General features: G+C 31.9%; 3 protein-coding genes across 3 annotated transcripts; 1 reads left to right on the forward strand and 2 right to left on the reverse strand.

Annotated features, from left to right (window-relative positions):
• Positions 1-792: 792 nt before the first annotated feature.
• Positions 793-3695, forward strand: LOC101496098 (uncharacterized; the record flags this gene model as incomplete). The annotated part of the gene is made up of 5 exons (XM_027333185.2): positions 793-1023; positions 1233-1311; positions 1430-1517; positions 2339-2457; positions 3255-3695. Coding segments are annotated over 4 exons (492 nt in total), but the record flags the coding sequence as incomplete, so codon positions are not given.
• A 131-nt stretch (positions 3696-3826) lies between these two features.
• LOC101508131 (uncharacterized) lies at positions 3827-7142 on the reverse strand. The gene is made up of 4 exons (XM_004497377.4): positions 6694-7142; positions 6401-6576; positions 5350-5548; positions 3827-4332 (listed from the first exon to the last, which is right to left on the reverse strand). The coding sequence occupies exons 1-4, from the start codon at positions 6740-6742 to the stop codon at positions 4118-4120; spliced, it is 639 nt and encodes a 212-aa protein (XP_004497434.1). The 5' UTR covers positions 6743-7142; the 3' UTR covers positions 3827-4117.
• A 2732-nt stretch (positions 7143-9874) lies between these two features.
• On the reverse strand, positions 9875-10510 carry LOC101508450 (pathogenesis-related protein 1C-like). The gene has a single exon (XM_004497378.4). It carries the CDS (start codon positions 10508-10510, stop codon positions 9875-9877), a length of 636 nt encoding a protein of 211 aa, XP_004497435.2.
• Between the last annotated feature and the right edge of the window lie 2718 nt (positions 10511-13228).

Genomic DNA, 13228 nt, shown 5'->3' on the forward strand with positions numbered 1-13228 from the left:
TTTATAAAACAAATTTATTCAGTGCATCAGAAAAAATTAATCAGACAAATTCTCATAATCAACTGCCACAATTCAGACAAATTCTTCCTACTTTGTAAAACTTCCACTGTCATTATACAATTGAATTTTAACTTCTATATTTCCCAAAACCTCTCTTTCTCACCTCTTCAAATATCATTTTAACTTCTTCCATTTTTATCAGCTGCCTTATCATGATTCCCGCCGCCAATCTCGTGGCAGGCCCCCCCCTAACGTGTTCGGCGGCACGTCGTTCGCGGCGGACAACTACCTTGAAAACTGACACAACCCAACAGAAAAACAAAATCAGTTTCGGCAAAAATAAGGAATTATCGTGGCATTGTGTTGAAGGTTGTGGGGCTTGTTGTAAGCTCCAAAAGGGTCCTTCTTATCCATCTCCCGAAGAAATTTTTACAAACACATCTGATGTTGAGGTCCGTTTTCTTACCTCCACTTTTTTGCTTTCAAAACTATCCCACGCCAAAAATAATCCTTCAAGTTTTAAAGTTTTGCTTGTAAATTAGCTATGGAGAATTGAAGATTCCATTTAGTGTGTATTATAATGATGATTAGTTTGTGTTTGACATTTGTTATTAATGTTGTTTTCTTTGTTTTGGATATGTGGTGATGAATTGAATTTCAGCTTTACAATAGCTTAATAGGACAAGATGGATGGTGTATTCATTATGAAAAGAGTACTAGAAAATGTTCCATTTACTCTGGTAAAATGGCTACACTATTACTTTCATTTGTTAATTTTATGATTTTTTTAATTTCGCCAATCTCGTGGCAGCACCGCCTTTAACGTGTTCGGCGGCACGTCGTTCGCGGCGGACAACTACCTTGAAAACTGACACAACCCAACAGAAAAACAAAATCAGTTTCGGCAAAAATAAGGAATTATCGTGGCATTGTGTTGAAGGTTGTGGGGCTTGTTGTAAGCTCCAAAAGGGTCCTTCTTATCCATCTCCCGAAGAAATTTTTACAAACACATCTGATGTTGAGGTCCGTTTTCTTACCTCCACTTTTTTGCTTTCAAAACTATCCCACGCCAAAAATAATCCTTCAAGTTTTAAAGTTTTGCTTGTAAATTAGCTATGGAGAATTGAAGATTCCATTTAGTGTGTATTATAATGATGATTAGTTTGTGTTTGACATTTGTTATTAATGTTGTTTTCTTTGTTTTGGATATGTGGTGATGAATTGAATTTCAGCTTTACAATAGCTTAATAGGACAAGATGGATGGTGTATTCATTATGAAAAGAGTACTAGAAAATGTTCCATTTACTCTGGTAAAATGGCTACACTATTACTTTCATTTGTTAATTTTATGATTTTTTTAATTTCTTTGTTGCAATGTTAGCTTTGGAGTTTAACTTGTGCTTTTTCTGTTTCTTTTTTCTTTTTCAGAGCGTCCATATTTTTGCCGTGCAGAGCCGGAAGTGTTTAAATCTTTGTTTGGAGTTAAAGAGAAGAATTTCAACAAGGAGGCATGCAGGTTCACCTTTGTTTTTAATGGCCTGCTTAAAATTCAATAGAATTTGACAATCACATAATAGAGAAATTTTACTAAGTGAAAATGTGTATATTTTATATTTATTTAAATGAAAGAAAATTGATTTGTTTGGTGGTAATGCTAATAATCTAGTGACCAATATTGGCAGTATAATGAAGGTTAGCAATCTTTTAAGTATTTCATGAAATTGGAACAATTTTTGTTTTTCTATCTGAACCTGCATTTAAAGCCATGCTAAGGGGTCGGCAATTTTGAGATTATATCTCTTTAACTCAAGCTGCATTAGGTGCAGCTATGTGTCAAGGTTTTCTAAGAAGCTTACTTTGTAGTTTGTTTTGAGGGTTGTTATCTGTATGTTAGGATGCAAAGTCACTGATATGAAAGATACAATAGAGTAAACAGTTGTTAACTATTGGGTTCATTATGACATGGCATGTCTGTATGGTGTTCATTTAACATTATATCTTCCACCAGTTTTCTTAAGGCCACATCTTCAATTGGAATGTCCCTGAGGTATTTGAGCCTTTGAGATATCAACCATGACTCCTTACCTTACAACACAAGAATTGCTTATACTACTACTGTCAAGTTCCAAGCCTAGCCCACTTTCGTTAAGAATTTTGCTAAACCAGAAGTCATGTTTTGAATTTTGTTACTATTCTTTAACTTTTCGCATTGTCTTTTAATCTGTTTATCCACAAAAAGTGTCATATTTATTGCAAAACGAGCAGAACATTATCCTTGAAACTAAGACCCACAAAATGTTTGTTTCTTATTCAATCCACTTTTTTTTTTCTGTGTAGTTTTTGCAGGGATACAATTAAGGCGATTTATGGTTCCAGTTCAAAAGAGCTTTATAATTTTGACAAGTCAATCAGGAGCTGCTCTTCTAGTTAGAGTTTTGGATTCTTAATTGCTCAAGGTTGTTTTCTTATCTTTACCTTTGTTAATCATTATGTTGGTTAGAGTTCACATGTTTATATTTTCTGAATACACCCACACACACACATATATATATATATGTGTGTGTGTGATTTCTTACTGATATAACTGGTTCATGAATCTAGAAAGTAGAACCCAACAACACTTGAAAATAATTATAGTCGATAGGTAATAGACTAATCAATTAGTAATTTATCATTGCATGTTCTTCTTTTTGGATTTATTGATTATTGGAAATATAACTAGTTAGTTTTCCTATGCCTTATTTTGAGCTAAATGAAGGATCCCTATTAGTAAAACCAACTACTCTCTCTGTTTCTATTTATAAGCAAAAATGAGTCAACAAAAGTCGATGTATTTACAACTTAATGTTAACTCACTTTTAGTCTAAATACATCGACTTTTGTTAACTCACTTTTGCTTATAAATAGGAACAGAGGGAGTATTAGGGACTACTGTACCCAAAAAAACAACTTAATGATGATTGGAGTTCATCTAATAAGAAATTGTTGTCAAAATAGTTAAAGGCTTGTAGATCACATGGCTTTGGGTCCTTGAAAGTACTTTACATAGGTAAGTGAAAGTGGAGAACACTAGTGAGAAAATTATGAGTTCCTAGAGTGGTTTATAACAAATTGATCTCTTTGTATCCCTGTGCTTAACCTTACTTTACAAAGTGATCTCTACACTTTAAAAAATCTGGGTCCATGGAAACAACTTATATCTACACAACTTGTTGACTATACTAACAGAAGTTATTCTCTGAAATTCTTTTAGGTACCAATATCTTGACTGTATTTGGGTTAGATATTTAATGGAATGGATTATCTGCACAATTTCATGCGGCTATATAATTTCTGCTGTTATTGAAACACAGCAACTCTGGTGGTAATTTTAGATCGGAAAACAGTCACTTCCATTCAAAAATTAGATATTACTATCTCACGTTTCTCCTTGAGTGCTGTATATAATTGATCGACAAAGCAAAAACTCTTATGAGTTTTTGTTTTCTTTTGGTTATAATTGAAACTAGATAGAGTATGAGTTTAGATGGACAGCTAAAAAATTAATTGTGAACTGATATATGTACGAGCTTATTCCATTATTATACTAATTATTATTGAATAAACCCTCCTCTAGGTTTGATATATCTTGAATGCTATATTTCAACAATTGTACTTCTCGTGCATTTAAATGAAATACTCATGTTAATATCTATGTTGTTGTTCTTATTATTATTGTTATGTGCTACGGATTGCATTTTGCAGTATGTGTTGGTGTTTTCTTTTGAGTACCAACATGAAACAAGGTCTGAACACGGATTGTGAGGAACACTGACTATAATATGCTCTAAATCATAATGCCAATAAAGTTGATGCCATCTCGGACTTTTATACATATATCTTGCTTATTTGTTTCTATTAGATTGTTGAGCAAAAATCTTAAAAGTACAGCATAGCCCCTATTTTGTATATACAATTTACAAATGAACAAAAGGCACCTATCTTTCTGTTTTCATAAATGTTTCTTATGGACAGAGGGATAGTTACATATCCAACAGAAAATTTACTTTCATCCTTTTGCCTAAAAAAAATTGTGGTTAACCTTACACTGTACAAGAGGTATTTTGTTTACTATCATCATATTATGATATCACTACCAAGGCCTAGCTCATCCTCATTTTCATCTCCTTCTTCCAGTAACTTTAAAAACCGAACCTGGTCCTCTTCCTTTCTTTTCTTCAACCAGAAGTTATATGCAGGCACCACTCCAAGAATTAGTATGATTGAGGCCAAAGCACCAAGAAAAACTACAACTGCTATGTGCTTTCTGCGCTCACCAGAAGAGCTAGAAACTGCAGAGCAGGAATACAGATAGTTTTGTTGATATAAAATACCATTAGATGCGTTATAAGTAGATAGGAATTGAGTTCTCTAAAATGAGCAATGCAGTTTAAGTTATAAACGTTGGTTCAACAAGGTAGATTTTAATAACATCATAGTTCAATACGCTATTTTTGCAACCAACGGTTATAAATTTATAAATTTCATATTTTATTATCCTCTGAATACATTGCTGTTGATAAACAGTACGCTTCAGAGGATAATGGATGTAATGTAGTCAAATAATATACCAATTCTTGTAGTTGTTTAGTCTCGTACCAAATTATATGTGAAACACAAGGGAAAATGCATTAATCTAGTGTGTAACTAAACCTTCAATTCAAATGGTTGGGTACCAAGATGAACTTTCAAATCAGCTATAAACCAAATGAATGCGTTGATGTATTTTTTCTTTCAAGGTATGGTACTGAACAATGGTAGGCATGACTTTTGACTAAAAATGTATGAGCTAATGGCCTAACAACAAATTTATCATGACTTAGTTGTAGCATTTTGTTTATCTTTTCATAATACAGGGGATGGTTACAGAGAAAACACTAAAAGATGGACAGAGTAATTTGCTTTAACATTTTCTTTCTTTCTTTCTTTAGAACCTCAAAAGTCTATTGAATTTTAAGCAACCCATATGCTATTTTAATTTTAATAGCCATGTTATTCATGGTGAGCAACTCCAATACAAAAGCGAACTGAAGTTGCTTGGTCATTTCGACATAAATGTAATAGGACTAGACATTGGGAGGAACATTCATCAAAATTGGAATTACATACTTTTTAATAACTACGGAACTTTTGCAATGGCATCAACTAGGTAAAAGATACCTTTTTTTCTTTCCGAAACAACTAGTTGATGGATTCAATGATCAAACAGCATGAACTAACTAATAAATAATATTCAATGGCATCAACTAGTATGATTGTGGATTTATGTTTATAAAGAATCTCCAAAACAAAAGTTGCAAGATACTCACCCCCAACAAGAGATAAGCAATCTCGGCACAAAAATGTAGCATTGAATTGATTTTCCTTGAACTTAGTATATTCACCATCGGGTGCAGTAAAATCAGAAGGACAAAACTCCCACTCGTCCAAAACATCATCTGAAGTAATGCTGTTTTCCTCATAAAGTCCACACCATTTGCATTTAGTACTCAAAAAGTTGCTTAAAAGCTGGAAGTATAAACCAAAATCTCACTAGTTGCTTCATACAGTAAAAACATGCAATATGCAACCAAAACATGAAGATTGAATGAAGACACTTGGAATTCAATGTCAGATTCCTAAGCAAACTACTCACAGTTTAGCATGAAAGATAGCGGTTAATTATGTAATACACATACTTTGCATTGAAGACAAATACAAGATAAATGTGATTATATTCGATCACTTCTATTTTTTCAAATTATTATCGATGACAACGTATTGGTGTGTGTTTGGAGTCAGTGTCAATGTTTCATTGTCCATTATTCAAATGGCTGAATATGAATATATACATTACTTTCACTTATTATACATTTATTATGTAAATATACAGAGTATTTTGACACAACCCATATCTCGGTTAATCAAATTTTAGAGTGCAAACACTACAACTACAACATGAGTATTACTTGATTGATTTATTTCTAATTAACAAACTCGGAATGGAAATAAAACCAATTTTATTTTAATTTTACATTAGGCAGAACATGTGTACTACTACCTCCATACTCCTTATATATAAAACTCAACCTCTTTTGAGAAATTTCTATATCTCTTTTTATGTGATTTTTTTTTAATTTTCAACTATATTAATTATTCTTTTTACTAACATCCCTTAAATTAATTTACATCATTTTCTAAAACCAACAATAAATACTACAGCGAAAACATTAACCAATTTTATCTATTGAAAAACAAACTCGTAAAAATAATATCAATAATTAACAAATTTAACAGTACTTTTTTAATTCTATTAGATGAATGATGTAAGGTAAATAGACCCTTCCACAGAGTAATAAATAAAAGCATTTAGTTGAGAACCTGCCAAGATTGTTGACCATTGAAAGCATAAGAGACACGAGGTCTCTTGACATCTTCAAAAACCGCCTTGTTCTCCCCTTTGCAAAGGAAATACACAGTTGAAGTCGTTTTTAGCCACATGTGCTTTTGGAAGATCTCAATTGAATTCAGCGACACAACTGCACATAACATCAACCCTGTTGCAAATGCAAACGCAATTCACACACACATTAATAAATTAAACACTTTCCACATAGATATACTATATTATAGTATTACTAGTACTTTTTGTGTTGCGAGAATCGGTTAGTTACCTGGAAAGTAGGCAAAAAATACGCAAAGTGCCAGAGAAACTCTAGACATGGTGGGAGTGTGTGAGATACTGGAATTAGTTGAATTAGTTGAATTAGTTAGTTAGTTAACTCTCTATATGAAGTTGAAAATGATGAAAACAATGACGTGGAGGTGAAAGGATTACAAGTGAAAGAAAATGGCAGTTGATGTATTTCGTTGTGTGTAAGTTCTTGGGAGACTTGACTTGACCGGGTCGCGGTGGCAGTGCCGTTCCCGCGATTGGTTGGTATGGTGCGGAGTCTGGTCTACGCGACGTGTGCATTACGCACTTGTTTGCTGATTTAATAAGTTGCCATCTCATTTAGCCGCCAAACATTGCCATTGACTTCATATATATTATATACTCTCACCCAAACATAGATGAACATCGGAATCTATCGCTTACCTGAATTTTTTTTTCCAGTATATAATATTAAAGTACTCCTCATCTTTTCAAAATAGGGTCCACGACACAATCTACGCTTGTAGGTATAATTCAAATCCATCGTTTTAATTTAGACGATAAAATTAGCTTTGATCGGATGTAAATGTAGATTTTTTCAAAATTAAAACTTGGAGGCGTGGACATATTTGGGTTGTTGGTATTTATCACACATGCGCATTTGAACTTGTTCCGTTAATAATATTACTTTCATTTTTTAATTTAATATACATGTATATATTTAATATTTTTTCAATATTAAAAATTATAATTTTCTCTCTATAAAAAATATGATTTTAATATTTTTAATTTTATTATATTAATTCTAATAAATATCTTTTAAATTTATCATTTTATATATATGAATAGATGCGTGTGCGAAAATTTGAATTTGAATTCCGTCTCAGGCAGAGAGATGAAGACTTAAATATTATAAGCTTGATAAACACAGAGGCGGATGTAAGTTTTCTCCAACTAGTTAGGTGCGGAAGTGGAGGAGGCAAAACATGTCCCGTCTCGTTGTCATTCCTAATTCAAAAGGTCATTCCAAAAAATATGAAAAACTGAAATTATCTTAATCTTTCTTTTCATTCTCTATTATATAACTAGAAGGCTCAAAATGGCGACATAAGGACGATTTTACAACAACTGCTGCAATCTAATTAGCGTAATCTTTAAATAAATCACTCAAAAACATAATTTAAATAACAATATGGTTAAAGGTATAATTAGTGATCAATTAACTGTTTGTTTATCTGCAATACTTACCATAAAAAATTGGTAAATCTTCACCAAGTCATTCGAGTCTGTCATGATTCAATCTCTACGCTTTACACTCGTGTTTCCCAAATCCCAAGGAACCAATGTGATTCCTTATTGAAATTCCTCACTAAATTTCACACTCAACTGGTGTTTCCTAGCCCAAAAAAAGAACCTTGCTTAAGATATCACTTTGTTGATGAGAAAAATGATTAAGCTTTTCGTCCGCATACACTCACACACAGAGAAAGAGTATGTGTGTGAGAGAGGGAGAGAGACAGAATGATGATTTGATGATTATTATTCAACTAACTGTCATTACAACTGAACTTATACAAGTCAAGCTTACAAGCCATCAACTGAATATGAGTTCATAAGCTACTGAACTATGAGCTTATGAGCCTGAGACCAGAGCTTACATGACTGATCCAATTGTTTCATAGGCTCACTAACACAACCCAAACTAACTATGACTACACTTAACTAATTACATTGAATTACACTAACAACATGTCCATCACTCCATTATCTCTATAAACATTGTTTATGAACGTTTCTCTATGAACCTCCTCCTCTATTTTCAATATGCAAAAGTTAAGCCATCAACTATAAAAAAATTAGTGGTCCTTCACAGAGAAGAAGGGATCGAAGACATCTTATGCATTATGTCCATTGTAGCGAATTAATGACCAATTTCGCATTCTACAAATTGAACATCTTTCTCTCCCTCACACTCTCCTAGTTTTCCTTATCCTTCGTATATGCCATGGTTGTCCAGTTAATTCATGATTTTTTACGCGGTATGTAATGTGCACATATAATATGTTCGTGGAAATGTTTGTAATATTAAAAACAATATCTGTAATTTTGATATGTGTTAGTAATTACTAATAATATTGCCTTATGGTGATTTTTTTTATAAATTTGATTACTAATGCCTTGTTTACTTATATAAATTTAATTATGTAAATAGATTTTCAAAGGAAAATATTTGAATGGTCACAAAATTTTGAACACAATTTAGCCACAGTATAAAAATACATATAATGTAATTATTTGAAAATGTACATTATTTAATTCTTTTATCTTTCTACTTTTTTTTTATCATTTTTGTGAGTGTGTCAAAATATTATGCGCAAATTCAGTAAACACACAGGAGTTTCTGGTTTTCAAAAGAAGCAAAAGGAAATGAAGTGGATAGTAGATCCATACTTTGGCAACAGCAACCAATAAAAGGGATGTATAAATAGATATATTTATTCTTTAACTGTAAGAAATAATCAGTAAGCATGAAAGCACTTCAAAAACCCAATCCAAAGTCTTCCTACCAAAGTTCACACCAAATCATCACAAAAAACTTATATTTTTTATTGTTGAGTTGTGATTGATAGTTAAGGAACTACATTTAATTTTTTTTATTTTTTTTTATATTTAATTATATCCAAACTTTGATAGGTATAATATATAAATTGTTCCTGAAAAAACATGTAATCTGATATGTTGATTTATAAAAATGCATCATCACCAACCTTTGTCATTAGACTGTATTTTAATATTTTCACAAATCTAACCACAAATAAACATTTTATATCCTCTCATTACATATGTTCATGTATATATATATATATCATTGGACTTTTGTTTTCCAACAATAAAAAAATAGATGTAAAAGAAGAAAATATATAATCATGTACATGGTTCACTAATTAACTTGTATTGCTCAAAAACACCAAACCAATTATACAAATTATGTACAATTTTCCACCATAACTGAGTACAACCAAATTAACGAGTTGAAAGAAACTCCGAAATACAAACAAAAAAAAGTAACAAAGGAGCACATACACACATGTGATATAATATATTAAAAAAGGTAGATGGAATTTGAAAGGGTCATATATCAAATGATTGTAAATGAATTTCATAAAGGCAGTTATGGATAATCATTTTGGGTTGGTTAATTAGGTTGAATGAAGGAGAGGATTCTCATTGATATAATTACCCGGTGGGTCATACTCGCACGCGATGAGCATGCCAGACTCAGGGAGGTGGCAATGTTGCAAAGCGCATCCAACGTGCGTTGAGTCCCTCCACACGATTTGCGTAAAGTGTTCACAAAACTTTGGTGGAGGCTCACACTTAAGGGTTTTGAAATCATAATAATTTTTTTCCATGTACCAATAATAAACCGCATCACAAGGTGTCCAATGCAATTTCTTTCCCCAAAACATATTCTCACCGTAACTTTCGTTAGAATGAACCAACTTACAATCCTCGTACCGTTCCATAAGATATTTTCGCGCGATACTCGCCAGACTCTCATCCCACGTCAATGCTGGCAGTTTGTACTCGTTTCTCACCCAATTGTGCGCGTATACGAACTCGTTTGCTAATTCTGTTTGGTTATGCAAATACGCTGTTTGGTTTTTTCTAATGTAACCGAAGAATTTCGCTGTGTTGCGACGGCGGTGACCGTGGTGGCCTCCCTTGTGGGGTGGAGCCGGTGACATCAATGGTGGTTGCTCGTTTGTAGAGCCGACAATCGTGGAGGTTGTGAGGAATATTAGAAGAACGATGAAGAAAAGGAAGGTATGCATTGTGAGATGCATGTGTTTGAATGGATGATATTTTTGAATATTGGGGACTCTTGTTCTCCGAGAGCCCCGGTTAGAATTAAGTGGAGAAAAAGGTTGTGGTTTTTATATTTGTTATAGTTAATTATTCTTTGAAAACAACAAATCTAACAAATATTTTGTTTTGTTGTTTTTGCATTTTTACTATATTGCACTTCCGTGTTTCTATTTTTAACTTTATAGATGTATATTAATAGGATTAGTTTCTGTGTGTAATTTGGTATATCAGACACCTAACTGCATCTGCATTCTAGAAAGATAAGCTAATAGCGTGGTTTTTGGGTGTCCACATGCCAGTTGTCTATGTATAGTCAAAATGTTGTTGAATTTTGTTTTTCAGGTTTAAGAAATAAAATTGAAGGAATTAATTTTGATTACACTACGAATTGATGATTCCTGCATACTCATTATTACATATTCTATTTATTTAAAAGAAACAAACTTATGTCAGATTATTAACAATAATATTTTCAATATAAGGAACAATAACGGCGGATTTGACACTCTGCGAGTGGTGTGTCCCCACAGTCACAAAGAGTCTCTTATTCTAGGACTAGGAGGCACCAATTTTGTTTACTTGATTATATATATATACGAGGAGGATAAAATTATATTAAGAATTACACTTATTAAATAGATAATAATATCGTTTTCGATAAATATTCTTTAATTTGTCGTTCAATTGAAATTTATTATATAAATTATATTTAATTTTGACATTAATCTATAATAATTTATTTTATTATTAAGATGTATCAAAATTAATGTTATAAACAATTACACTGTCGATAATGTTAATCTTATCATAATATAATGACAAAATAAATGATTATAGATCAATGTCAAAATTTATATATATGATCTATATGATATGAAAATAATATCGACGAAAACACATCCATCAAAAGTATTCTTAACACAAATTTTAAGATCAAAGATCTTGGTACTTTGACGTATTTTTGGGACTTGAAGTAGCTCGCTCTAGTCGCGGTATTTACATTAGCCAACACAAGTATACTCTTGAATTATTGTCTACAGGTCTTCTTACAACAAAACCTACCTCCATTCTTATACCTAAAGGAACAAAACTTCTCACATATTGTGGAACTTTGCTTGCTGACCCAACTGTGTATAGAAGACTGGTGGACAAATTAATTTACTTAACCAATACCAAACCAAATATTTCATATTCGGTGCAACAACTCAGCCAAAACATGAACTCTCCCACCAATATTTATTATGATGTTGTCATCCATGTTCTCAAGTATCTCAAAACCTCTCCAGCACATGACATTTTATTTCCCTCAGATTCAACCTTAAAACTTAAGTCCTTTTGCAACTCGGACTGGGCAAGATGCCTTGAGGTCAATTAGTGGATTTTGTGTTTTCTTAGGGAATTCATTGGTCTCTTGAAAATCGAAGAAACAAAACCATCTCTCGATCTTTATCTGAAGCATAATATCAGGAAATGACTTTGGCTGTATGTGAAATTCAATGGCTTTCATACCTTCTTCAGGACCTCCAAACAAATTTTATTTCCCCCTGCCTTGCTATATTGTGACAACCAGTCTGCAAGGCATATTGCAACAAATTTCTCATTTCATGAACACACCAAACATGTTTTTCTTGATTGCCACATCGTGCCTGTTTCTTCTGTCCAACAACTTGCATATGTCTTCACCAAGTCATTGGATCCAACACCTTTTCACAATCTTATTTCTAAGTTGGGTTTACTTAGCATATTTGCTCCAGCTTGTGGAGATGTCAAATATACTTCAGTAGGATTGTTATTAGTTAGTTGAAAGTTTGTTAGATTTTCCCTCTTCATGTAAACAGGTTTCCAAGTTATATAAACCTATCCATGTATGATATTGTTCAATATATGAAAATGATGATGTTATTCAAGTTTTTCTGTAAATTTATCATTGGATCGTTTAAAAAAATATTTATTTGACATAATGTTATTGAATGGTTGTAACTTTTAGTGTAACTCTTTTTATATGTAATTTTATCTCTCCTTATATATATTAAAATAAAAATTATAAGTCTTACTTTCTGACCAAAATAATGATTCAAAGATTAATTAGTGGCTCATTTGTTATAGATTGATGTAAAAGGGAATTTGATATAAATAATTTAGAGATGATTTTATTATTATAGTTTAAAGAAAAATATAATCTATTATATGTTTATTTAAAATTATAAAAAGTGGTTTTGCATTTCTCTCTTTTATTGAAATTTTTTCAAATAATCTTACACAAACATGATTAATACAATTTTTTTTCTCTTCTCTTTTTTGTGAACGCATGTTCGGCTTTTCCCTCTTCTAATCGTTAATATATTGCTTTTGACAGATTTTAACCTCACTTTTTTTTTTATAACTATTATCATATGTTTAACCAATTTTCTTTCCAATGTCTCCATGTAGAGTTGTCAATAAAATTTCAAAGTCTCAAATTTCATATCTAAAATTTTATACTAAACTCCTAATATTAGGTCTCTATTAAGATAAAGTTTTTAAGGCTCCGACCCATTATTTCAGTGGGCTTAAGGGAGGGGCTCAGAGAACTCATAGACCAATGTTTTGTTAATTGAGATATTTTTTTTGAAATTTTTTTCAATATTTATTTTTCTCAAAAAGAAATTTCTCAAGAAAATAAAATATGTTTTTCTCAAAAAAAT

Source organism: Cicer arietinum, chromosome 4 (assembly GCF_000331145.2).
Source record: "Cicer arietinum cultivar CDC Frontier isolate Library 1 chromosome 4, Cicar.CDCFrontier_v2.0, whole genome shotgun sequence".
NCBI lineage: Eukaryota > Viridiplantae > Streptophyta > Magnoliopsida > Fabales > Fabaceae > Cicer > Cicer arietinum.